General features: G+C 44.0%; 1 protein-coding gene across 2 annotated transcripts in view; it reads left to right on the top strand.

Annotated features, from left to right (window-relative positions):
* The window catches only part of LOC128776435 (protein POLR1D-like), a 48,771-nt gene that overhangs the window by 9,851 nt on the left and 11,541 nt on the right, over nucleotides 1-27,379 (top strand). Inside the window, exons 1-2 of one of the 2 annotated variants that reach the window (XM_053900696.1) lie at nucleotides 9,265-9,389; nucleotides 18,737-18,811. In XM_053900696.1, the coding sequence (XP_053756671.1) occupies nucleotides 18,795-18,811 (17 nt within the window). In that variant the 5' untranslated portion in view covers nucleotides 9,265-9,389; nucleotides 18,737-18,794. Of the gene's footprint in view, nucleotides 1-9,264; nucleotides 9,390-18,736; nucleotides 18,812-27,379 lie in introns of those variants that run through there. The other variant, XM_053900695.1, reaches the window with a different exon arrangement.

Here is a 27,379-nt window from a genome sequence, read left to right as displayed (position 1 = left end):
AGGGGATCAAAGGACATTTTTATTTTGTAGCAGCAGCAGTATGGAAGGGCGACACCAATTATCCTTGGGATTTTGTGTCCACAGAATTCTAATGGGGTCAAAGTCGTAGGATTTTTGTTTTGGATACTATGAGATGGAATGCAAAGGATTTGAGTCTAAGGGATCCTTTTCTGGCAATACTATATCCTTTTCCTGATCGGTTTGTCTAATGAATCTATGCCTTTATTACAAATAGGATTGCTTTGGCAAGATACAAAATATGTGCATTTTTTTCTACCATTTTAAGTCCTGCTGTGTTCTAGATACTAAGGATGCAAAGGTGCATCTCATTTGGTTCCTGACCTATGTATTACTGAACTCTTGAAAGAAAGGTATCGTTTCTTCTAATTCTTACACCTTGTTTAAAATTGTGGCCCCTTCTCCAACACTCTTACCCTCGGCATTCTCTTTGTATTGGCACTTAATGTCTTATAAAACATATAGAATTTACCTATTGATTGCGTTTATTCTATATTGTCTATTCCTCCCCCACATTCCCCAAGTACCGCCACTACAACATAAGCTCCACGAAGCACAGGTTTGGTCTGACTGCTCACTGATCTGTCTATAGACCCTGGCCCATAGTAGATGCTCAAAAACTGTTTGTCAAATGCATAAATAGAAGATTGACTCTGTATTTTTCTTCAATGAATATTCTAAGAGCTTAATTTTTAGTTTGAAAGGTTAAAATATCCTATAACCTTTGGGACTGTCAGGGAGAAGATGCAGATCTAGGAGTTCATTTAGGCAAAAGACGCTCGTGATCGTTTCGGGCAAAGCTAGAGTTCCAAAGGGGTAGCCTGCACAGTGAGAACCAAGCCGATCTTACCAAGTAGATATACCAGCTGGCAGGTGGGTCCGCAGAGCTCACCTAAAAAAACCCCAAACAACTGATTGTGTTATACATGGCTAAGAAGGTAGGGCTTTGGTTCTGGAAGGCCACATGTGCAAGTGGGTGGCTCTCACGTTATCGCGAACTGACCCTCAAGGCAGCCACGATTGGTTTTGTGAACACCTGCCCTACCTTTCATACCTACGGCATGGTCTCAGGTTTGGGGAGTTCACAAATGAACGCCATTTCAAAAAATAAAATCTAGGGTGAATTAATGCAGGGTTGCTTACGTTTTGTTTTGCCATCGCAAATGGACTTCTCCTTTGCTTTGATGGAAATGTGTCGGGAACCCCAGTCTTTATAGGCCTGATAGAGCACGAAGGCTTCCAGTGTGTGTTTTCCAACAGCAGCGCGCAATGAACTCAGTTCAGTTCCGACACGCTCTACCCGAAACAGGGTCTGATCTCACTGGTTTGGGACTTCCTCCCACAGACTGTGCGCCCCGCCGCTTCTCAGTTAGATCGCCAATCGTGAGTCCAGACCATTGCCTGCGCTTCTGACCTACAGGCTGTCATCCCTATAAACCCCTACTTGGGTTCAATTACTTTGCTAGCGCAGCTCACAGAACTCAGAGAAACATTTACTTAGGTTTACCAGTTTGTTATAAAGGATACAGATGAACAGCTAGAGGAAGAGGTACGTAGTATAAGGTGTGTGGGTCGGGCGGGGGGTTTCCATGCCTTCTCCCTCCTCGCATCTCCACATGTTCACCAATCCAGAAGCTCTTTGAACCCTGTCCTTTTGGGTATTCACAGAGACTCCATTCGTCAGCCTTTGGTGACTGAGCTTAATCTCCAGCTCCTCTCCCTGCCCCAGAAGGCTGGGGGTGGGCTAGCCAGCCCCCATCTTTAGAAAGCCTAGGAGCTCATCATGACAAAAGATACCTTTCTTGCCCTCAACATTTAGGAAATTCCAAGGGTTTTAGAAGTTCTGTGCTAGGAACAGATAAAGACCAAATATTTATTTCTTATAAATCAGAAAATCACAAGGCCAAAAACAAAGAATAAATGGGACATTCTAAAATTGGATGTCTGGTGTGCCTTTTTTTTTTTTTTTTTTTTTTTTTTTTAAATCACATTAGCTCCACAATAAGATGAGCAGACTCTGGCAGTTTTTCCTTGGATCCTTGTGAACATTTGGTCCACAGCTCTTAATTTCTACACCACCATTCCTGCTAATTTGTATGGGATCTCAGAATCCATTTTAATTGGAGCTTAGACTGCAAGTTAAGGATCACACATCGTGGAGATTCTGCAACTAAAATTATTATCCTGGTTGGCTTGCTTACTCTGTTCTGCATACTTACGCACAAATTCTGGGGCTTGGAATACTTAGCGGGATTTTTATTAAAAAATGATTACTCTAAAATATAAAATGTAAGCATCAATTACCATTTCATTCCCTGAAAACGAAGAATAAAGAGTGTCACCATCATGTTCTTTGTGTGTCAGAGTAAATGCAGTGGAGTCACACTCTGCATCAGATGTTATCATCGAAGCCTTCCGGACTTGGTTCTACAAATCGCTACCTGTGGTTGGTTGGTTGGCTTCTTTATTGACACGGTGAAGATCGTTCTTTGTTCTTAAGTGGATGGAGGAAATCGGAGATTCTGGGGCCTTCTGATTAGACACTGTGCTGAAAATGTCTGTCTTGAAGTGCCACAGGCGTTCACCGCGGCTGCCCAGACTTGCAGCTTGCGAGCCAAGGGTTCCCTTTTTGTTTTCGTGTTCTAATAAATTGGTCCCCACCTGAGAGCAGTGTGCTTCAGAACAAGCCAGGACACGAGGAAGCCAACTGGGCTTCTCCCTAGCCAGAAGCAGATGGCCAAACAGACACGTAACTGTGACCGTAAAGTAAGAAGACCGATTTGCCTAGCCACATGGGAAAACCAGTTTACTCCTCCTTCAAGGTAGAGAGTTTTTCCCATTTATAGAAGAGGAAACCGAGGCCTGGAGAAGTAAGCAGCCCAAGGGTATCTGAGTAGTAAGTGGGTCTGACCCAGGACAGCCTGACTCCTTAGGCTCAGCTTCTTACGTCCGTAATGTTGCCTGTGTTAACCTCCCTCAGGTACATATGAAGATGACAAAGCTTTGTGAGAACGTATGCTCCAGACTTGGACTCGAGACACAAAACTGTCTTGTTTTGTCTTGTTTATTTCCAAGTGCTTGTTTATTTCCCAGTCCAGGCTGCAACATGATGGAAATGAGGCTGATCTGAACCATGAAAAGAGTCAAAGAGTTAGTCTCTGGTTAAGAATCCAGATACAGGTTTACTGATACTTGGTTTGTGAAAGTACCGTTTCCCATATTATTAAACTTCATTGGCATTATCTTTACGTTCTAGTCGTTTAATCCCCGTTGTACCAAAGCAGCACTTCCTCGTCCTGAAAATGTAGAAAACATCTTCACAGACGCAGGAAAATAAGGGTGTGTGTTAATTGACGGGGCTCTGGAGGTGGAGTCAGAAAGGTCTGGGGGAGACTCAGGTGTACCCTTTACTGGTTGACCTTGGATGAGTCAGACTTCTTAATTAAGCCTTAGTTGCCTAACAGAAAGGGAACAATAACTTCAAGGGTTCTTCTGAGGCTCCACGAGATAATGTATTATGCTGTTAATTGCTATACACATTATAGATACTATTATATAATACTTTTGTGTTTTAGTTAACACATAACTATCAATACTTTATAACCACTTTTTAAATTTATTTTTTTTTTAATTTTTACTTATTTCAGGAGTAGATTTCTTCAAATAATGTCTTACATTTGTTCACTGCTTTATAGTTACAAAGTAACTATATATATGATTGTATTTGATCCCCGTAAGAACTCTGAAAGAACAGAAGTATCTTTATTTTACAGATAAGGTAACCAAGATCACAAGACCACCGAGCTAGTAAGTGGCAGGACTGGGGCACATCCTTTTCTTTACAGTGTTCTAGTGGCTTTGTCATTTTCCTAAGGAGACTTGAACATGTCCTTGATTCAGATCTAGAAAGTAAGAACTGCATAATCCCTGTCTGAAAAGCACCAAGAGATGGCATAGGGAATGTTTACAGAACAATTAATTCATAACTCTACTCGATCTGGATTTTTCAGGTAGGAAACTCTGCTCTGAAGCTTGAATTATCCTGAACGTGTGTTCTTATGTTGCACACGTTCACCGGGATGTTAACCTGTCCGCCCGTATTGCCTGGAGCAGACCTAGTTTGAGAATGAACGCAGTGAACTCTTTGAAAAGCTGAAGAACCCAGACCAGACCACTGGCTTTCTTTTTGTACATACAAGATAGGGGGCTTTCGTAGAATTCGTTTCTGATCATGTGTTTCATGGGTCATTGGCCCTTTGAAGTAGTTCTCTTCTGACTGGTTCTCCGCCCGTCTCCCTGTTAGCCCTTTAAAATCTCACTCGGTTTCACCGAAGGACTTGGTTACCTCTGCCAAGTGCACACAAAATTTCCTCTGGCTGTAGAAAGATAGAATTTCCTTGGGGCGCCCAGGTGGCTCAGATGGTTAAGCATCTGACTGTTGATCTCAGCTCAGGTCATGATCTCGCAGTTCATGTGTTCGAGCCCTGCCTCAGGCTCCGTGCTGGCGGTTCGGAGCCTGCTTGGGATTCATTCCCTCTCCCCCTCCCCCCCCCCCCACACTGTGTGTGTCTCTCTCTCAAAGTAAATAAATAATTTCCTTTATTATTTGGACCAATAAATAATATCATCAAAACAGAATAATACACAGGATTAAAAACATGAACATTCTGGAAGCTTTTCTTCACAGAATATAAATTAAAGAAGGAGATACTGAGATTGAAAAATGTTTTGCCAAATTCAAATCCCTAGGTGAACTACATTGCCCCTCCCAAGAAAGATCAAAATAAAGAAAGCCCTTTATGCTTTCTCATATTTTTTCATTCCTTACGGTGCATCTGTGAGCTAGGGCTTAGTCTCATTTTATGGAGAGAAACACACTCAGGGAAGGTGTATGATTTGCCCAAGAACACCCAGTTGGCTAGTGGAGTGGGCTCCCACTGCACCCCACCGGTTGCCAACATAAAACATGGGTTTGCATATTAAAAGGTTTTGATCTATCAAAACCTTTGAAGTGAATAATTTAGGTAATTTTATGTAGGTTTTCGGTTTTATATGATTGAGCAATCATAGTAAATTACTTGAAGAGACATTTGCCAGGCCGAGGGAGTTCTAGTTTTACCACTCCTGAATTCGGCCAGGACCAAGTTTCCCATCAGCCATTGCTGGGTGGGGTTTGCTTCTTGTGTGTGTTTTACAACACGATTATAGACACGCAGTAGCACTGGGATCGTGTTAGTGCCGCTCTTTGCAGAGTTGTTCTCTAAAGGCAATGACCCTGGGCTAAAATATCCTAATTGTAGTCTGTCCCCTGGTAATCCCTACCAGGATGATGGAAAAATGCCATCTTAGGTTGGGGGGGAGGGTGAGAAATACTGAGAATTTTGTTAAATTTTCCAATAAAAGAAAAAAGATAACTTTAGTTTTAGGCAAGTTGTTAACCTCTCTAAGCCATAATTTCCTTGGCTTTAAATAATAAAATTAGACTCTTAACATTTGGGAAACTTTTACTTTACGTTCTCATAACATATTATTATATTTAAAGGTTCCTTAGGGGCACCTGGATGGCTTAGTGGGTTAAGCGTCCAACTCTTGGTTTCGGCTCAGGTCACGATCTCACAGCCTCGTGGGTTCGAGCCCCCACCTTGGGCTCTGCCTGGGCAGTGCAGATCCTGCTTGGGATTCTTTGTCTCCCTCTCGCTCTCTCTCTGCCCCTCCCCGGCTCGTGCTGTCTGTCTCTCCATCCCGGTTTCTCTCCTTCCATATTATAGTAAAAAGAGCCCTGTAAATACTTAGAATTGAGGCCTCTCCGGAAATGCTCTTGAGGAATCGATATAGGAGTTTAGCATACGGTCCACTTCCTATCAAGCAAATGCTAAGGGAGAATTGTGAACTTGGGGCTTTGATTGCGTCAAGTGAGATGTGAAATTCCGGTTCTGAGCTTTTCTACTGAAAACACAGTGCCCTTTTCTACACGCCCACGAGTACATCAGACATCGGGAACGGGCCAGATTATGCTGCTTGGGTAATCGGCACGTTAATATCTCTCAGGATTGCGCCCCTCCATCTCCGTTGGATACCTATTCCATTTTTAACACAGTCCTAACCTCTTCATTAGCCCCGCGTCATCCGGTTAAACCACAGCTGTTTCTCCGTCCTGAAGGGTGGATTGTATTTCAGTCACAGACACAGTGACTCTCGTAGGTGCAGCTCCGTAAAAGCACGGCAGCGGTAAAGGGACAGGCCAAGTCCGCTTTTCAGTTTTTTGACATTTAGCAGAATGCATCGTGAAACACTTCCTCCAGACCGTGCTTTCCTATTTCCCTTTGCATTGCACCAGGACCCGGCAGCTCCTGGCAGCCACAAGGGAAGCCTCTCTGGGGGCTTTAGAAGGACACGTAAGACCTTGTTCGCACAGTTGCGCCGTTTGGACCGACTTGTTTGGGTGAGCCATCGAGGTTGAGTACCTTGAACCTCTTACAAAGGTTTACCTCAGAGGGACGCCACTCCCAAGGGTACGTTCGCGTGTGTGCCCACCTGCTTAATTAGTTCCTTTTCACCGCTACCTTAGTACGGAATTTTTCCCCCCAGTGCACTCGTATGCAGAGTAACCAAGGATTTTTTCAACTGGAGCGTGGGCTGGAAGATGGCCTTGTTCTACTTCGATTCATTGTCACATAAGTTGGCACCTGAAAGGCAGCCTGAAACTTGAAACGCTGGAGGGTTTATAGAGTCCGGGACGTACTGCTTGGTTTCAGTGAATTATTTTTATGTGAGATTCTTGTACTTAATTACTGATGTAGAAAATGCTGTCTGTGTGTAGACGTACACAGGAACTCTGTGCCAGTTTTGTAGGGGAAACTGCTACATCTCTCAAAGCACTCTTTGATACCCAGTGCGAAAGCCAAGGGAACATGGGGCGGTCAAGATGAGGCCCGGGGCTGGCAGTGCACGCGGCCTGAGGAAAGCACGCCTCGCCCGGGGGTTCCCCCCTCTTCAACGCGCCCTCCATCTTCTCGGGCCTCTCTAGGCCTGACTCTGCCTTGCGCTGAGCGCCCCGGGGTGGTCACTGAGCCTGTGTCGATGGCTGTGAAGCATAGGCTTTCTCCTCCTCTCACCTCCTGGTGCATCGCTGGACTTCTAAGAATTAGACGTCTCAGTATGTCTTCTTCCCGTTCAGTTCCTAAAAAGCGCCTGATTCCCTGGATGGCAGGTCAGTTTTTTATCGTGAGATGGCTGCTCCAGGAGAAGAGTTTCTAAGGTGGGTTTTCAAAGGAAAGCACCTTTTCAAAGAGCATGAAACGACCAGGAAGTCCTACACATTCTGGAACTTTCTGTCTTCGTGTTTTTCCGTTCCTTGGCTCTTGGCCCCTAAGTATGCTTCCTAATCCTAGAAGGGGGCAGTTTACTGCGGCCTTGGCACCCCTGAGGGAAGTAGCTTCCGCGGGCTGACCAGGCTTTCTGCTGACTAGGCCGTCCTCGGGGCTGAGATCCAGGGGCTCAGAAGCCTTGTGCAGGACAGTCTGCAGAGAACTGCAGGTCGCTTGTGTTGCAGCGGAGCTCGCTGGATTCAGACAGTGATTTACAGACCACGCTCTTGGTGAGGTGGCTTTTCTGGAATGCCGTGTATTATCGAAGGTCGGCGTGCCCAACGCCAGCCCTCCCTGAAGAGAGCTCTGCAGACAGACTTTAGAGGCTTTATGCTGTGATTTTTTCCTTTGTACACTGTTGTGATTTTTTTTTTCTTTTTTGCATTTTGAATGGCTGTTTGATGAGAGTGAGTTTTATTTTATATTTCGGCTTCTGTAGCGTTCTGCCAGGTTTTCCTTTCCTTTACCAAATTTAAGCAGCTGCCATATTAGCTTTTCTTGGCTGTCTCATTGGCTCCCTTCTATAGCCATCTTTCTAGACGTTAAGCACTTTTTTTCCTTGCAGTTTTCCTTTCGTCAGTTTTGTTCTTCAATGCGTCCGTTCTCTTAAGGAGATAACAAAATGCTTTCATTGATTGAGATTGCTCACAAATAACTTTGACTTGAGATTCTCTGTCTGGGTTTATTTCTCGCTAGTAATATTTCAGGAGAGCATGCGTGTATCTTTGAACTTAACCTTTGCCCCATCAAAGAGATATGCTGCCGTTCCTGGAATGGTAGAATTCATGGGCTTTTCTCTTTAGAGTTTATTCCTTTCTAAGTTCATCCTCGTACAGAGCGTACGAGAAGGTTGACACCGACTCGTTCATCATTTTAGTATCTTACGGGGAAATATTTTACCGGAGGTGTCCCTACCCCCACCCCCACAAAGTTTTTTTAGTAAGAGATGCTTTTCTTCATAGTATATAAAATTTATCAGGGCTTATGTAATCAGATCTCACAGTAGAAACTGAAAATGGACCCCTGTATTTTCTGCAGGTGGCTCCTGCATCAGGATTGAAGAATAAATATGGTAAAAGATACTTAACTACTTTGAAAATGAGGTCATTTCATTTTGAAGCCATTCCTGTGATGAGGTGTCTTATGAACTGAGCCATAAGGCTTCCCTCTAAGAGTCAGCCCACATATTCCCTATTAACTGAAGCAGTCATCTCTCTATAATAACTACCCACCCTCAGAAGTCAACTATAATGGGAGCTGTGGAGATTGGAGAATATCAAAGTCCAGGTGAAGGGCCCGGCGTGTTACCTTCACCACAACAGTTCTTGTCAGAAGTACAAATCAATACAGTAAAATGTTGCTGTCTTCCCTCAAATGCCTCTCTCTCACTAGACTGAGCTTCTCGAGGGTTGGGAACACACCTTCAAGTACAGCGATGTAAGGGTTAACCAAGATCCTGGGCCCCAGAGTTCACCCCCCAGCCCCATCCTTTACTGGCTCTTGTGGCTTTTTTCCTTATTTTCTCCTTACCTCTCCATCAGTAAACCAGTAGTTACACAGTGGGGTTGTGAGGCTTAGGCGTAAGATACGTGGCGTAAGATACGTGGCATGTAGCCACTGTTGCCATTAGCTTTCATCACCCCCCCAGAGGTGCATATTACATGCTAAATTATATCAACGTGCGAGGGAGGCTTGCCTTGAACCTGGGCAGGAAGACAGCCCCATAGATCACAGGCACACACAGGCCCCGCCGTCACTAGGTGTGTGAATCACACTCAGCGCAATTCGTAACCCGAGAAACACCCCCCCCCCTCGTGTTATGAGCTGTATCGTCGAATGAAAGGAAACCGTTGAATACGTGGAAATCCGCGGGTCGCACCGCTGTTGACTCTGAAGCAGAACCTGCTTTCGCCTACAGGAGGGATTTGAGCTACGGAGGTGGTTGGACAGAAAAGACGTGTGAGCCTGTCGAACCTTCTCGCCACAAAAGCAGCAGATTATACCGTAAGAAAATACTGTTCCCTCGTCGCGCCGAGCTTCCATTTTCCCGCTTGTCTGAGGGTTTCGGTGCATGGGTCTGCAGGTTCTCGTGACTCAGCATAGTACTAGGCTCGGGGTAGATGTGGGGGCTGAATAACATCGGGAATTTAAGTCATAATACTTGGCACATATGTAAATGTGCAGCTGGATACAGAGCGTATGAGAAGGTTGACACCGACTCGTTCATCATTTTAGTATTTTACCGGGAAATTTTACAGCATCCCAAACTTAGGTTTTCAGTTTTTGACATTTAAGGTAATTAACCTTTTGGCAGATATATTAAAATTTTACCCACATTCAATGCAGCTATGTATTTTTTAATACTTTAGATTACTAGAACATAATAGAATCTAATTTATATTCAGAGAACACAATTCATGTAAAAATCTGGATTTTACCAGTAGAGTGATTTTGCCAAAATCAAGGCGAGAAAATACATTTTAGACTATAAATACATAATGTATGAATGATGTGTGTCTTTATTTCTGTACCCAGCCAAATATTACCAACTCATAAACAGAATTATCAATGTGTGCAGTAAGTTAATACTGTCATCTCTGGCATTTTGCCTTCAGTCATTTAAAAAAATAGCTTTGCGCATTTTTAAAATTGTTTTATTATAATGAAGGTGTATTTATCACAGGAGGAATGAACATATGTTATTGAATGGTTTTTAGTTTATTTTATAACCTGTAAATATTTAGGAGTGTCGTCTGTGCGACTTTATCTGTCCCTCGGTGGGCCTCAGAGAAAGGAGTGGGAACACCCATTGCTATGGAGCAAGCAGGCAGATCAGGGAAGTCTTGCAGAGAAGGTAACATGCGATCTGAATGGTGACCAGGATGTGTCCGGAGTGCAGAACAGAACAGTTTGGACGGGGAGCGTGGCCCGAGCAAAGCCGTACCGTGCCCGTAACGGCAGATAGAGTGCTGCAGTTGGGCTGGCCGTGTGGGGCACGGGACGTCTGGTGAGGCCTCGCAGGGACGGTCCAGTACCCCCCCCCCCCCGCCCCCCACCGCGACATCCCAGGATCGCAGTGTCAGCGTGCTCAGACTCCAACCCTGAGGACTTTTATTTCAAAGCGCAGTCGGCGTCTCCACTAAGCGATGGGGTTTAGAGAGCGGTAACAGACAAATGAAACGGGCTTTTCCCGTTCTCCGAAGGACGCAAAAGAATGGCATCAGAAGCCAAACAAAGGTCATTCGTTTCTGGTGGCACACAAAGGGCAAAGTGTTTTCTAGAAGTGACCGCTGGCTGAGACTTTCAGGCAGCCCCAGGGGGGGGAAGACCTCCATCCTGGTGGGAAAAATTCCAGCCGTGCCGCATTCTGACAGCTGCCTCTGCGCCCCCAGTCCTTGGCTGCGGTTTCCCACTCGGACCTGATGCACGACGCCACCCAGGCTGTGGCGCTTGGGCGCTGCTCTTCACGCCCGGCCCCCTCAGGACGCGGCCCAAGGAGCCGTGTGGCTCACCGCGGCCCAAGGTGGCCGCCAGTTCCCTTCATCACGTTTCTTTGCTCCGTGACGCACGGTCTCACTGCTTTGTCTTCACCGTCCTTGTCCCGCCGCTTCTGCCTCCCCCGTCACCTCCTCTTCCTGCTACCGATACAGCGTTTTTACTGGTAAATCCTTGCATTGTTGTCCTGTCCCACTCACACCCAGAACCCATTCTTTCCCCAGAACTAACTGAGTACCCACCATGTGCCAGACAGACATGGGGGAAACTGGGATGACAAAAGACAAGTTCCCTGACCTCTAGGAGTTTAGTCAAGCAAAAAGCACCTCTCCTATGTCTTGTGCTTCTCATCGGAACACTTGGAACCAAATAAACTACTTTATCCTCATGGCAACCTTGTGGGGTTACGGTCATCAAAGTAAAAAGCGGTCCACATCTTTGATTTTTCCCAGCGTTGCTTGACCTACCACTTTCTTATTTTTTGGTCCACGTTGGCATGAAATCACCAAGTTTCATTAATCCTGCATTCAAATTCATGCTCCCCCATTGACCTTTGGTATTTTATCGGCATAAGGGTTTTTGGTGTTGGTTTTTTTTTTAATGTCTGTTTATTTTTGAGCGACAGAGAGACAGAACGTGAGCAGGGAAAGGGCAGAGAGAGAGGGAGACACAGAATCCCAAGCAGGCTCCAGGCTCCGAGCTGTCGGCACAGAGCCGGACGCGGGGCTCGAACTCACAAACCGTGAGATCGTGACCTGAGCCGAAGTCGGAAGCTCAACCGACTGAGCCACCCAGGCGCCCCAGACATAAGTTGTTTTTAAAAATTAAGCAGCTTTTCTCAGAACTCTCCCTGTTATATTGCAAATAAAGATATATTGAGGTTCCTTCCCCACATTCCCCTAAGTAATTTTTATTTCTGATGTACACATACAGATGTTTATTTGATATACAGTCCCTCATATAAGCCTCTACAGGGAAGGGCCTTGATCACTGTATAAATCATCTCACAGAGCATGTACTCGATAGAGGTTGGCCACATTTAACATAATCTACAGAATTAACTTCCTCAGCCTCCATCTTTTGTCTACCAACAATTCTTTTCATTTCCCCAGACGATCTCAACGTTCCTACTGAGTTTTATCTTCAAAAACCTTCTCCACGGTTTGAATTTTCTTACCTGTCTTGACAGCTGATAGGGGAACCCGCCCAATGTGGCTTTCTGAGATTAAATGAGTTTGGCCTGAATTTCTTCCTCTATATCTATAATCAAATCACTGAATAATACAGAACCCCCAGTTCTTCCTCTGGCTTCTGCCAATCCACATGGTCACTCAACTAACTGCTAATTACTGCTGACTGATCATGAGCCTGTAGACCGCTGTTTGCACATGTCCAGCAGTGATCCGAGTCCTCTGTCTCTGGTTTTGTTTCTTTGTTTTTTTTTTTTATCAGAATTTTCTATGGTCTGACATCAAATCCTTCCTGAAGATTCAGTGAATTGTTCCGTTTCTTTCTTCGAAACTTACCACTCCGTGGGAAGACCTTGAGATTGCTATAGTCGAGTTCCTTTTGAGTTTTACCCAGCACCCTGAGCATGAACTGGGGGCCTTCAGCAGTGATAATTAGCTGGGCCTGTCAGGTGTGTGTTAGTCACCGGCGGCCAGGGGCAGTTCACTCGTTTGTGCCAGTTTCCTAAATGCGTGTGTTTATCGTACAGTCATGCCTGTTTGAACACAAGACCTTCGGGGTAGTCCTCCACGACGTAATTGCCTTTTTCGAACTGCCTTTCCCATCCATCATGCAACAGCTGCTACACGGTTAGTTGGTCAAAGGCACCTTTTTCGTGGTTAATCGTTTTTATTGGACTGTAATTGTCCATACAGAAAAGTGCACAAATCGTAAGCTTACAGCTTGGTAAACAGTCATAAAGCGAGTGCACCTAGATCACGAAACAACATTAGCAGCACCAAAGAAGCCACCTTATACTCTCCCAGGACTTGTGGAGCTAAAGAAGCCACCCTCGTGAGCTAATCACGTCCTGGTCCCATCACACCGGGAATCAGGGTATCAGGGTATGAATTTGGGGGAACACACATGTTCAGTCTGTAGCACTTCCCTTCAGCATTTCTCCAGACACAGTGTAATGCAGATCCCGAGGCCTGGCTCTGTCTTTTTTTTGAACAATTAATCGATGGTTAGCTTTTCTGATTTTATTCCTCGAAAGATCTCATTTTCTTACGTTCTTACCTACTTTGCCTCTCAGTTTCCTTTTCAAAAATTTTTTTTAATGTTTTCTTTATTTTTGAGAGAGAGAAAGAGAGAGACCAAGTATGAACGGGGAGGGGCAGAGAGGAAGGAGACACAGAATCCAAAGCAGGCTCCAGGCTCTGAGCTGTCAGCACAGAGGCGGACGTCGGGCTCGAACTCACAAACCGTGAGATCATGACCTGAGCCGAAGTCAGACGTTGGACTGAGCCATCCAGGTACCCCAGTGTCCCTCAATTTCTATTGTTTCATTTCAGTTGCCTTGGTTTTCTTGCCACCCTTTCCATAGGGTAGACTTAACTCTCAGATTGATTTATGTGAGGAAAAAGAAACATAGACCCAGATAACTCAAAACTAATTTGTTGACTTTGGGCTTTAAGATGATTTTGCACCAGATTTGCATTCCCGCTTGGGTTTTACTTAAGCTGCTCTTATCATCAGTTTACATTCCTTAAGCATGTACCAGCTGGCTCATGGAATGAATAGGCAGGCCCGAGGAAGCTAAGCTGGGATGGAAAACCGGGTGTAGATGATACCCACGTGGATTGTTGAAAATTGATTTTAGTTTGTTCCCGTGCCCAGAAAACTGTCTGCTTAATGAGCTGGCTTTCTTGGACTTCTTGTTCACATTGAATTTTATATTCTAATAGAATGAATTTGTCTTACAAAGAAAACTTGGCGATGTTAAGAATCTAAGTATAAAAAGTACCCAGAACTAAACGTGTGTCTGAATAAATTATTTACTTGCTCGGGTTCTCTGTGTACTTAGTCCTGCCATATTCTCCTGCTGTTTGCTTTTCCCGTATTTTAAGGCAGCTTTCACTTACGTGTCATCATCTCATTAAATAACTATCTTGTTTCCTGAGGTTGCTGTTTCATCATCATCTCTGATGATTTAAGCCTCTGTGATCACGTTCAACAGAAGCTGGCTCAACTGTTTCCTTACCCCAGAATTCGTCAGCAAGAGTCTCAGGAAAAACCAAAGGCTACAGTCAGCAGTGAGGCAAACTACCCGACTTCCTAGTCTTTTCCCGTTGAGTTTGAAGATGATGTTGTTATTTCAGGGCAACAGACGTGACTGCTAGGGACTTTTCTTTGCCTATTTGGAAGGAAAGCCCAGGCAGGAGAATTTGGGGGTGGGAGGTAGCACATGCTCAACATTCCTAGGGCGAAATAGTGCGCGGTCCTTCCTTCCTCCGCCTCTGCGGTTCTCCAAGTAAGTGCCCAGGCTCCCCACCCACCTCCCCCAGGATCACTAGCAGGGGCCGTCTCGGGCACGTTAGGCAGCGTGACACTTCCCCCACCTGTAAACTAGTTGCTGTAACTATGTCGTCGTGTTCAGATGGGACAGCACCTGGCCAAAGGCGAAGCTCCACGCCAACGCCAACGTCAGCTGTTGTTAAACCAATTACAGCAAGCTGGCCGCACCCCAGCCCTGGCAGTGGGGTCCCGCCTCCCACGCTGGCTGGGGACTGAGTGTGGCCCACGGGGAATTCCTTCTGCCCCAGCAGCCTTTCTCATGCTTACAGCTGCTTTTCTCTTTGACCGCGGTTGTAAATCAGATCTCCGAGAAATCGGGGCAGATAAAGTTCATGACGGTGCCGGAAATGGTTTTACATGAAGTCAAAACTGTAGAAAAATCAGGGTCCGCCTCTCGAAGGTGCCTAGAATGTGCCCTCGGGATCTCTGCACGGTTCTGGACGGGGTATTGTTTCCCGAACACGTACAGCATCTCAACCGTGTTCTGACCCAGATAGGCTTTTGTGGGTTGGTCCAAGAGAGCCAGGCAAACATTTTAACCTGGGTTTTTTTGGGAAAATGCATTCTCGTTTATTTGCAGCTGATACACGGTTTGTTCATAATTGGGGAACGGACTTTTCCCTGAAGATTTTTAACTTTCTGTTGTCAGGAGGAGAGGGCACACATGGATGGGTCTAAGTATGATGATCAGCTGTTTTTAATTTAGAAACTAGCACACTTGGGGCGCCTGGGTGGCTGAGTCCGCCAGGCCTCCGACTTCCACTCAGGTCATGATCTGGAAACTTGAGAGTTCGAGCGCCTCTCTGCTGTCCGCATGCAGCTGCTTGGGATTCTCCGTCTTCCTCTCTCTCTCTGCCCCTCCCGCTTTCGCTCGCGCTCTCTCTCAAAAATAAATATACGTGAAATATACACGTATTTTTATATATCATGTATATAAAGCGTATACATAATATGTAATACAAAAATGTATTTCAAAAAATAAATATTTTTTAAATTAAAAAAAAAAAAAAATACAGTACCGCACTTACCGATGGGAAGGGGCAGGAGGCGTATTTGGAATATTTTTACCTTTTCAGTTTTTAACTTACATATATTAAGGTGAAAAAGGATCTTTGGAGCTAGATAGGATACATTTTTCATGAAATACTGAATGAGACAAAGCCCTCAGATGACATCAATAGGATGTATTATTATTATTATTATTATTGTTATTATTATTAAAGAGATGGAAGAAGTACTGTGTAGGGGTCAAGGGCAGGCTACCCCAAGATGGGCCACTTTGGCATAAAGATGATCTCAAGTTAAAAGTAATCGAAACCCAGCAGACACAGAAAAAGCTCTCGGACTCCCCTCAACTGCCTAACTCTGGACAAACTGGAAAGGATTTTCCACATCCCTCCTCTCACCTTCCTGCTAATAGCCTTCCTCCCCTTGGTATCCTCAGGCCCTACCCCTCCCATATGAACTTCATGTTGCCTCACTGTCTTTGAAATTTTATGTCTGTGTGGATTCCCCTTATGTATGCTATTAAATTCAATATTTTTCCTACTAACGTGTCTCGTGTCAATTTGATTCTAAGTCCAGCTAGAAGGACCATAGGGCAGAGGAGGGTCTTCCCCACCGACAGATGCTACGTGGTAATCAGATGCACTTAACTATTCATGACGCCCTGAGGCTCAACTGTGAAACACAATCTTGACCGAGCGAGTGAGTCCGGGGGGTGAGAGGGCGCACAAGGTGGTCAGTGTTTCGTTCTTCACGGACCCGGTCAAGTGGGCTCTCGAGGGTGGAGCAGAAAGTGTCGAGCTGCTCAGTGAACTGAAAAGGCAGTTTTTAAAAGCCATCCCTGGGGCGCCTGGGTGGCGCAGTCGGTTAAGCGTCCGACTTCAGCCAGGTCACGATCTCGCGGTCCGTGAGTTCGAGCCCCGCGTCAGGCTCTGGGCTGATGGCTCGGAGCCTGGAGCCTGTTTCCGATTCTGTGTCTCCCTCTCTCTCTGCCCCTCCCCCGTTCATGCTCTGTCTCTCTCTGTCCCAAAAATAAATTAAAAAAAACGTTGAAAAAAAAAAATTTAAAAAAAATAAATAAATAAAATAAAAGCCATCCCTATTGGTGAGCGTTTATTAAAAATGTAAATGATACAAAACTAGGTAGATGTGTTTTTTGAAGGTCAAGAGGGTGGCAAAATAGTTTCCCGGCACCCTAAGAGAAATATGGTGATAAATACCAGGATAAACAGAATTTCTTTTTTTTTTAAGGGTCGAAATGGATTTTTTTAGTGGGTGGAGAAGGTTGAGGCAAGAGGGCTGCTGTATTTTAAGTTTTTAAATAATACTTGTTTTTTTTAAGCCGTGTGCCTGCTTCGGTAAAATAAGCATCATAAAATATTCACAGAATATTAACACGGTTTGAGGGTTATGTAAAGTAGTACAACAGTATGGTTAAGTATTTTTATAGAGAATCAGTGTATAATAACCAGTTTCCAAATTTTGTGATTAGGTGTATAGTTCTGTCTTTGAACTGTATCTGTGTCCAACTTTATCCCTCTCTTTTCTTTCACTTTACCGCTTACATATTGTAAATAATATTAAAGTCAGGGATGATCATCTCCCTATTTTACTACCCATAGCACCTTCTACAGTGTCTTAAGAGTAATGTCTCAGCATGAATAGACACTTTTCCAAAGAAGACTCCAGATGGCCAACCGACACAGGGAAAGATGCTGAACATCATTCATCATCAGGGAAACACAAATCGAAACCACAATGAAATACCACCTCATACTGATCTCAGTGGCTAAAATGAACAACTCAAGAAACTACAGACGCTGGCGAGGATGTGGAGAAACGGGAACCCTCTTGTACTGTTGGTGGGAATGCAAACTGGTGCAGCCGCCCTGGAAAACAGTGTGGAGGTTCCTCAAAACACTAACAATAGAATTACCCTACAACCCAGCAATAGCACTGCTAGGAATTTATCCAAGGGATACAGGTGCGCTGATTCTTAGGGGCACACGCACCCCAATGTTGATAGCGGTGCTATCAATAATAGTCAAATTATGGAAAGAGCCCGTGTGCCCATCAACCTGATGAATCGATAAAGAAGATTTGTACGTATATATACAATGGAATACTACTCGGCAATGAGAAAGAATGAAACCCTGCCATTTGCAGCAACGTGGATGGAACTGGAGGGTACTACGCTAAGTGAAATAAGTCAGAGAAAGACGGATACCGTATGTTTTCACTCATATGTGGAACTTGAGAAACTTAACAGAAGACCATGGGGGAAGGGAAGGAAAAAAATTATTTGCAGAGAGGGAGGCGAACCATAAGAGACTCTTAAATACAGAGAACAAACTGAGGGTTGATGGGGGTGGAGGGGCGTGGAGAATGGATGATGGGCATTGAGGAGGGCACTTGTTAGGATGAGCACTGGGCATTGTATGTAAGTGATGTATCGCAGGAGTCTACTCCTGAAGCCAAGAGCACACTGTATATACTGTGCGTGAGCCAACTTGACAGTAAATTATATATATATGTATATAATTATAATATATATAATATATTTATATGTAAGTTAAAAATAAAAAGAGTAATGTCTCAGAATATGATTGATAAGTATGTTTTCTGGGTTTATTTTTTCAAAATCTTGCTAAAAAGTGCACAAATAATACAGATTCACTCTAGAAAAAATAGAAAATACAGAAAGCAAACAAAAAAAATTAAAATCACCCAGACACTCCTCTTACCATCTTGATAACACCCGTCCAAATGTTTTCCTGGGTAATATATACATGCAAAGAAATCTGAAATAAAAATTATCCAATATACACTGTCCCCATTTTCTTAGGATAAAGTAGAGTTTTTAGGTCAGCAGGTATGTCTTCTTTTGAAGGCTGTTTGTCATGTTGCCAAATTGTCCTAAAGAAGTGTTCTATCAGTTTCAGTCCCCATTAGTCGAGCAAAGAGTACTCCTTTCTCTACTCTCTTACTAACTAATGGGTAGAAATATATTTATCAGAGTTGAGTTCATTAGTATTTCTTAGAATAAGAGTGCATTTGAACATTTTAAATACAGATACAGCTTGTCATTTTGTCTTTAATTTTCAGTGTGTTTCCCCTTCATATACAAAGTTTCTTTTTTTAATTTTTACCTGCTCAAAACTGTCAGCCATGTTTTTTTTTTTTTTAATCTAAAAAAACTTCTCCCCCGTTTTGGCATTCTGTGTTTCAAAAGCTGTTCTTTCCACAAGATCATATATGTGGAATAAACTGATTTTTAAGAATTCAGTCGTGTGACTACCTCTCAACTCTGTTTTTCTCCCCATCAGGAAAGCAATTGAAGAATTGCTTAAAGAGGCAAAACGTGGCAAAACGAGAGCAGAAACGATGGGACCTATGGGTTGGTAAGTTCTTGAGTGATCTTCCTTAAAACAGAACAGTAGCAAAGAGAAAGTCTCGGCTGGAGATGTGGATACGTAAATCTGTAGCCGGTGAAAGGAATGTAAAACTGTGGCTGTAGAGGAAATCCCCCAGAGGCGAGCAGGAGAGTGGGAACCCTGTTGAGGGCCAGCTCTGGGGACTCTGCGACCCTGAGGAAGAGGGCTGGGGGTATGGAGGGAGAGCATCTGTGAAGGCTCCGTCATCCCTTTGGATCCCAAATCCCTGGTGGATATGTAGATCTTCTGCCCAAAGGCGCCATGCGAGAGTAATGTTGTATCAGTGTTCATTGTTTAAGGATCTCTGTTTTGTTTTTTTGTTTCTTTTTATTTATTTTGAGAGAGAGAGCAGGGGAAGAGCAGAGAGAGAGGGAGACAGAATCCCAAGTGGGCTCTGTAGGGCTCAATCCCGTCAGCTGAACCGTGAGATCATGGCCTGGGCTGAAATCAAGAGTGTGACGCTTAACCGACTGAGCCACCCAGGCGCCCCAAGGATCTCTGTTTTAATTCTAGCCCTTGGCAAATTGAAATTTATTTTTTAAATTCTACTCGTAAGTATTTCGACTATGTGACAGTTCGGCTGGGTAGAACTTAAGTTGCCTTTGCAGTTTCCATACAAAATAGAGCTTTAAAACTTAAAGTTTAGAAACAAAAGAGGAATTTACCCTTAAGAATTTAGTCCTAAGCATTTTTAAGCTTCACTTTAGCAATAACATAGGCATTCATGTGTTAAATATGCTGAGTTTAGATCTTTTATCTAGAATTTAAAATCCGCAACAATGGAGGATTGTGGGTGATTCAGAAAAGAGTCGAATCTAAAAATGAGGAGAAAAACTAGGCTTCAGAACACACCTCATTCTGTAGATTTGACTCTTAGAACCATGCACGTGATTTACGTAAAATGTAAAAGTTAAGTAAATAAAGGGAAAAGTCAATCCTTAAAAATCAAGCAAAATAAAACAAATAGACCTAAAAAGCCATTTAGTGAATGACTTAGCCGCACATAAAGGAACTACTATGCATGATCTGAAATGTGACTGCATTTTGAAAAGAACGACCAGGAAATCTTAAATTGTTTTCCATCATCATGTTGTCAAAAATATGATGATGTTATTCGGAAAATACTATGTAACAGGATAAAGCAAATATTTACCTGCTCTAAATACCAAGATGTCCAGCGTCAAAGGGGTGCAAATGTAAAATCAAAGTAAAAAACCTATAATCCTAAATTCGAATTGGAAATATCAGTACAAAGCCATGCTTTAGAGAGATAACTGACTGCAGATCTGAAGCAGTGTCTGGGCTTCACCAAACTGCAAGTTAGAGGTCACAGTCACCAAGACTGCCCTCCCTTCTTACACCACCTGCAAATTCAGGGAGTTCCCAACGTACCCTCAGCTTCCTTGAGTCACTGATGAGTCCCTACAATTCACAGAAAACTGTGAGACTCACAGTTACGGCTTACTACAGGGAAAGAACACAGATTCAGGTCAGCCAAAGTAAGGGGCATAAAGGGAATTGTCTGAGAGGGTTCCAGACATGAAGCTTCTGTTGTCCTCTCCCCATAGAGTCAGCATTAAGGTGTGACAATATGCATGGCAATATCGTCAGCAGGGAAGCTCACCCAGGCCTCGGTATGCAGAGTTTTTATTGGGATTTCATTACTTAGGCATGATTGATTGCTCGTGTGGTTGGCCTCGGTGTCCAGGGTTAACCAAGACCCCGTGACCCAAAGCTCCCGCCCAAAATCACATGGTTGGGGGTTTTTGGCAGGGCCAGCTTGCGCTCTAAGACCATCAGGCATGGCCTGCCCCATCCTGAGATCCACTCTAGACAAAGACATTTCTGTCCGGTGTGTGACATTACCTCCTAGAACTGAGATCCCCTCCCAGAAGTCCGCCCTCTCTGCGGGCAAGGTTACACCGTTACTACACAGACAGGGAATGTATACGAGGATCCGGAGAATCTTGTCATACGAGAAAGCAAAGAAACACTCGAAGACTACTGTAGTGATGGCCGAAAGACTCAGGAAACAACTTGAAATCCCTCCCGCCAGATGGGGTAATTTGATCACCAAGAAGAATAAAGCTATAAAGACCGAGATACCTCAACTGTGTTCAGATCCACAAGGTCATAATGATAATCACAACAAGAAACTTAGCGGTCCCGTTTGGAGAATGCTGTGGAACCAAATCATTGTCCATAAAATTGGCAAAGAGAGAGGAAGAATAAAACATTTATCCTGTTCCCTGTACACATTGTGCTGCGGGGTCACCAAATCATTGATGAAAGAAAACTCCCCTGTGGAACTGCAACTATTAAATGTAAAAGGACATCGTGGGGTGCCTGGGTGGTTCAGTCGGGTCGGTTTAGCGACTGACTCTTGATTTCAGCGCAGGTCGTGATCCCACGGTTGGTGAGTTCGAGCCCCTCGTCGGGCTCCACTCTGTGACAGTGCTTGGGATTCTTTCTTCTTTCCCTCCCTCTCTGCCCCTCCTGGACATTCTCTCTCTCTCTCAAAACAAATAAACTTAAAAAAATTTTTTTAATATAAAAGAATGCTAGAATAAGATCACCGTTTGAATTCTTAGCAACTCAATAAGAAGACAAACAATCCAATTTAAAAATAGGCAAAAGATCTGAACAGACACCTCATTGAAAATGATACAGGGTTGGCCAGTCAGCATATAAAGAGATGCTCACTGCTTCAGCGGTGTCTCTCCCTCTTTCTTTGCCCCTCCCCCCCACACACTCTGTGTCTCTCTCCTTCAAAAATAAACAAACATTTAAAAAAAAGAGATGCTGAAATCATTAGTTAGGAGGAAAATGCAAATGAAAACATCAGTTAGTTACCACCACTAGGGATGCACTCAAGTATCCAAAATAAAAATTAAAAAAGGCTGACAGTCCCAAATAAAGACGAGGATGTGGCACAACTAAAATGCTCACACACTGTTGGCAGAAATGTAAGATCATACAGCCATTGCGAAACATAGTTGGCAGTTTCTTATAAATACTCACCACAGAGACTTCTTCTAACCAATTACCAGAGAACTGAAAACTTAGGCACCCACACAAATGCGCACAGTGATGTCTATGGCGCTTTTGTTCATGATGGCTCAAAACTGGAAACAACCGAAGGGCGCCTGGGTGGCTCAGTCGGTTAAGCGTCCAACTTGGGCTCAGGTCATGATCTCATGGTTCGTGAGTTCGAGCCCCGCGTCGGGCTCTGTGCTGACAGCTCGGAGCCTGGAGCCTGCTTCGGATTCTGTGTCTCCCTCCCTCTCTGCCCCTCCCCTGCTCGCGCTCTGTCTCTCTCTGTCTTTCAAAAATGAGTAAACATTTAAAAATAAATAGATGAGTAAATGAAAACTGGAAACAACTGAAATGTCTACTGACTAATGAACGGATAAACAAATCGTGGTTCTAGCCGTACATTCAACACTCCTTGATAATAAAGAGGACGAGAAAGAACACACAGCATGGCTGAATCCCAGGAGCCTGCCAAGTGAAGGAAGCCAGACACAAAACCATACACAGTGTAAGATTCCATTGATGTGGCCTTCTAGAAAACCCAGAACGATAGGGACCGAAAACAGATCACTGGTTGCCAGGACATGGGGACAGAAGGAAGGGGTTAAGGGCAGACCTTGGTGGGTGACAGAAACGCGCTACGTCTTGATTGACTTCGTACGTTGGTCAAAACTCTTAACGCTGTTTACTTAAAAGGATAAATTGTATTCTGTGTGCATTCTGTCTCGTAAACCCAATTTTAAAAGAAAAAGAATGGCATCATTTGCAATCCCTAAGGACGCACTGGACCTAGGCAAAGGTCACCGGCCGCTACACTGACCAGATGCGGACTTGCTGGGGACCATTCTGGGACAGGTCAGGCGGACCCACACCTGAACTCACGGACCCGTCTTCATGCTGAGAAACGATGCGGAAAACCAGGCCACTACTTAGGAGACATCCTTGTCGAAGAGATCGAACCCCAATCTGATCCCATCTCTGGTCAGAACTACTAGCTTGCACAAAATACAGAGGCCAGAGGAACACATTAACTGACACCTATAGGAATAAAATCACAAAAGTCCAATGTGGGGAATTCTACAGGACAAACAGCCCGATTCCCTGTAACAAAAGACTTGCAGAGAAAAGGAGGGGAATCCTATGAACTAATAGACTTGAGACACGTCAGATAAAATGTATACCTTGTTTGGATCCTTGTCCAAACTAACTATAAAAAGACATTTATGGGGCACCTGGGTGGCTCAATCGGTTGAGCATCTGACTTTGGTTCAGGTCATGATCTCACGGTTCGTGGGTTCGAGCCCCGCATCAGGCTCTGTGCCGACAGCTCAGAGCCTGGAGCTTGCTTTGGATTCTGTGTCTCCCTCTCTCTCTGCCCCTCCCCTGCTTGTGTTCTCTCTCTCTCTCTCTCGCTTTGTCTCTCTCTCTCTCTCAAAAATAAACAAACATTTAAAAATTAAAAAAAAAAGACATTTATGAAACAGTTGGGGTATTTGATGACATTAAGTAATTAATATTGATTTTTTTAGGTGTGATAATGGTTTTGCTGTTACTTCATTTTTCAGAAGATATTATCTTTTAGAAATTGATTGTGATGTATTTATGGTTGAAATGATACAAAATGAAGTAATCCAGTGTGAGTCAATCTGTATGTCACATATGGAATCATCTTAGATTCAGTAAAATACCCACTTCCTAGAAGGATAGTTACTCAAGTTGGTGAGATAAAGTGGACAGAAATATTCTGCATGGTTCCTGGCATGGAGCAGTCAGTCAGCGTTATTAGATCTGCTCTTATCTTCTTTCCAGCCCTCTGTCCTTTACAGAGATAAGGTGCCTCTTCTAAAGTGAATCAAATTAGTACCGGTTTTGTTAGGGGCAGGCCACTTTGGTGTTTGGTATAAGGCAGGACTGTGATCAGGTTGACTGTAGCCGCTGGTCCAATCTCATACCTTCAGTGAGAGAATCAGTACGGAGCTAAATCATGAATTCAGATGGCCCGACAAGTGAGTATGAAAGTATCAGTCAGGGCTCTTGCTGTGTTCGCAATGTTCAAGGGCATAAGTTCTTTCTAGGCAGCTCTCCAAATAGAAGTCGTTTATCCTGACAACCTTTCTGCCACTTACTGACTCGGTAGAACTTTCCGATGGTGAGAGAACTGGTTTATCAGTGTCAGCTCCGTTCTCCCTGGAGAGAGTTACCCCACGCGCGGGTCATCTTGACGTTTGTGGGAGGAAGGATGTGCCCATTGGGTGTCACATCGGTTAGGCTGGCAGTTCCCCCAGAGTTGTCAAGGACCCAGGTTCCTTCCAGTTTTCTAAATCTTCCAACCACAGAGTGGGATTCTTTTCCACATGGTCTAGTATTGGCCCACTCCATTTCACTTAGCAGAAAGGAAGGAAGAAGCCACGCCCCCCCCCCCGCCCCTTTAAGGACACTGCCCAGAAGTTGTGTCCACCATTTCCGCATGTACTCCACTGGCCAGAATTTTGTTCCATGCCTTCACCAACTACAAGGTCAGGAATTCGGTCTTTGTTTTGCTCCAGGTAGTCAGGTGCCAGATAAATATCTGGGGTTCATTTACTCTAGAAAAAAGGAAGAATGGATAGTCGGGGACAGTTGACAGCCTCTTCCCATGAAGGAAGCAGAAGCATGTTGAAAAGGGAGTAAAGGGTGGGAGGCTGGGGCGCCTGGGTGGCTCAGTCGGTTAAGCGTCTGACTTCAGCTCAGGTCATGATCTCATGGTTTGTGGGTTCGAGCCCCGCGTCGGGCTCTGTGCTGACAGCTCGGAGCCTGGAGCCTGCTTCCGATACTGTGTCTCCATCTCTCTCTCTCTGTCCCTCCTCCACTCACGCCTTCTCTCTCTCTCTCTCTCTCTTTCAAAAATAAATAAAGAAATCTTAAAAAAAAAAAAAAAAAAAAAAAGATGGCAGGCAAAGCGAAACATTCCAGACTTGTAAGAGATGGGTCCTGGGAGAATAGGGCTTGAAACTTGTTAAGTTCCCATTAGTCTACAGGACAAGAATTCTTGCTGACATTGCTGACATTTTTTTCAGTTGTCTTAACGGTGATCCTGAGCCATTTTAGTTTTAGGGTCCTTTTATACTCTTAGGAACTATTGAGGACCCCAAAAATTTTTTTTGGTGGATTATATCTATCAATGTTGACTGTATTTGAAGTTTAAATTGAGCAATTTAAAAGGATTTATTTATTCATTTAAAAAATGATTGGGGCGCCTGGGTGGCTCAGTCGGTTAAGCATCTGACTTCGGCTCAGGTCACGATCTCACGGTCCATGAGTTCGAGCCCCGCGTCAGGCTCTGGGCTGATGGCTCAGAGCCTGGAGCCTGCTTCCGATTCTGTGTCTCCTTCTCTCTGACCCTCCCCCGTTCATGCTCTGTCTCTCTCTGTCCCAAAAATAAATAAACGTTAAAAAAATAAAAAATAAAATAAAATAAAAAATGATAAGCCCATTACATGTTAAAAGGAAATAGTATGCCTTTTATAAAAATAACTACATTTGTGGAAAAAAAATACTGAGTTAGAGTGATATTGTTTAATATTTTTGCAAACCTCCCTCATGTCTGACTTATAAAAGACGCTTGGAAGTTCACGTCTGCTTCTACAACCTGTTGTTTTGCTTGAAGTATTTGAAGAAAATCCAACCTCACACAAATATATGCCCAGAAAAGCAAGAAGTATTTCAATAGCCTTTCCAGAAAATTATGGTATTCTTTAATCCTCCATCAAAATTTTGCAAGTAATCTCAGCGAGTAGTAGATTCTTAACATTCTTTTTAATAACGCAGACTTTTCATATTCTGTCATAATAAAATCGCTTGGTCTCCCTTGCACTTTAACTGGGTCTTCTCCCCATACGTGATTCTGTAACATCCTTCATTAGCCATCTCAAAAATGTTGGCTCATGAGTCATCTTCTAATGACAACACATTATAGAATACTTAAAAAGTACACTTATAAATATCACCACTAATCTCATCAGAGAGTCTTATAACTCTCTGGGAACTATCAAGTTCCCAGTTTTCCAAAAATCTAATTTTCTTTCACTTGAAAACTCCAGTTTTATCATTGGCAATGAAGCCTGCAAGCTATTTTCCTTGAATTGACAGGCTCACTCACCTCTGAATAACCAGCTAGTTCGCACGCAACTCAAACATTCACGTAGGTACTTTTCCTGGAGGCAGCTTCTGGTCCAGCACAGCCTAGCAGCTATGGGCGATGCAGAGAGGTCTGACTGAAGGACAGCCACGACTTGCTTCTCTTCCCTGGTGCTGGCACAGCGAGCATCTTCCCCATCAGGCTCATCCTGGGAGAACACCTGGTTTTCCCTCCGTCTAAAGCGTGTGTGTGTGTGTGTGTGTGTGTGTGTGTGAATAAAAACTTTTAACCACGAATGCAGTGGTTCCCAAACTCATCTGCACACTTGAAATCATCTGGAAAGCTTCCCAAATTACTCATGTCTGTGTCCCGCCACCAAAAATTATGAGTTTGGGGATGGCCTGAGCCAAAGGGTTTCAGAAAGATGCCCAGGTGATTCTAAAGCGCACACAAATTTGAAAACCACTCTACCAGTCCCTATTTATTAAAAAGAACGGAACCCTCCTGCAGGAAGAATTCACACCTCTCCCACGGGCAGACGGCACCAGGGCACTTGGACAGCCAGCCCAGCCACGGGAGCCCCAAGTTCCATCTCTGTCAAGCAGACCTTCTTGGACAGATCTTAAAGGAGTAGACAACCTGTTGCTTACTAGTGGGCCGTGGTTTGTTTTTCTAAGCATCTAGAAGACCTTTATATTTGCTTAATATATTTTATTTTAATTTTGTTTAATTTTATTTTAGTTAGTTAATATACAGTGCAGTATTGGCCACAGAAGTTGAATTTGGTGATTCACCACTTACACACAACACCCAGTGCTCATCACAGCAAGTGCCCTTCTTAAGGCTCCTCACCCATCTAGCACACCTCCCACCCCACTCCCTCCATCAACCCTCAGTTTGCTCTAAGAGTCTCTTGTGGTTTGTTTCCCTTTCATTCCCCCATCCTCCCCTTATGTTCATCTGTTTCCTTTCTTTTTTTTTTTTTAATGTTTATTTATTTTGAGAGAGTGTGTGTGTGTGCGAGCAGGGGAGGTGCAGAGAGAGGGAGAGAGAGAATCCCACACAGGCTCCATGCTGTCAGCACAGAACCCGATACGGGGCTCGAACCCACAAACAGTGGGATCATGACCTGAGCTGAAACGAAAAGTTGGACGCTTAACCTACCAAGCCACCCAGGTGCCCCTCATCTGTTTGGTTTCTTAAATTCCACATATGAGTGAAATCATATATTTGTCTTTCTCTGACTGACTGACTTCACTTAGCATAATACATTCTAACTCCAGCCACATCATTACAAATGGCAAGACTTCATTTTTTTGGTGGCTGAATATAGTGTGTGTGTGTGTGTGTGTGTGTGTGTGTGTGTGTGTGTGTGTGTGTGTCTG

This window comes from Panthera pardus, unplaced genomic scaffold (assembly GCF_024362965.1).
Source record: "Panthera pardus isolate Hobbes unplaced genomic scaffold, ASM2436296v1 HiC_scaffold_1, whole genome shotgun sequence".
Taxonomy (NCBI): domain Eukaryota; kingdom Metazoa; phylum Chordata; class Mammalia; order Carnivora; family Felidae; genus Panthera; species Panthera pardus.
Note: the sequence above shows the minus strand (reverse complement) of the source record. Positions and strands in the feature narration are given on the sequence as shown.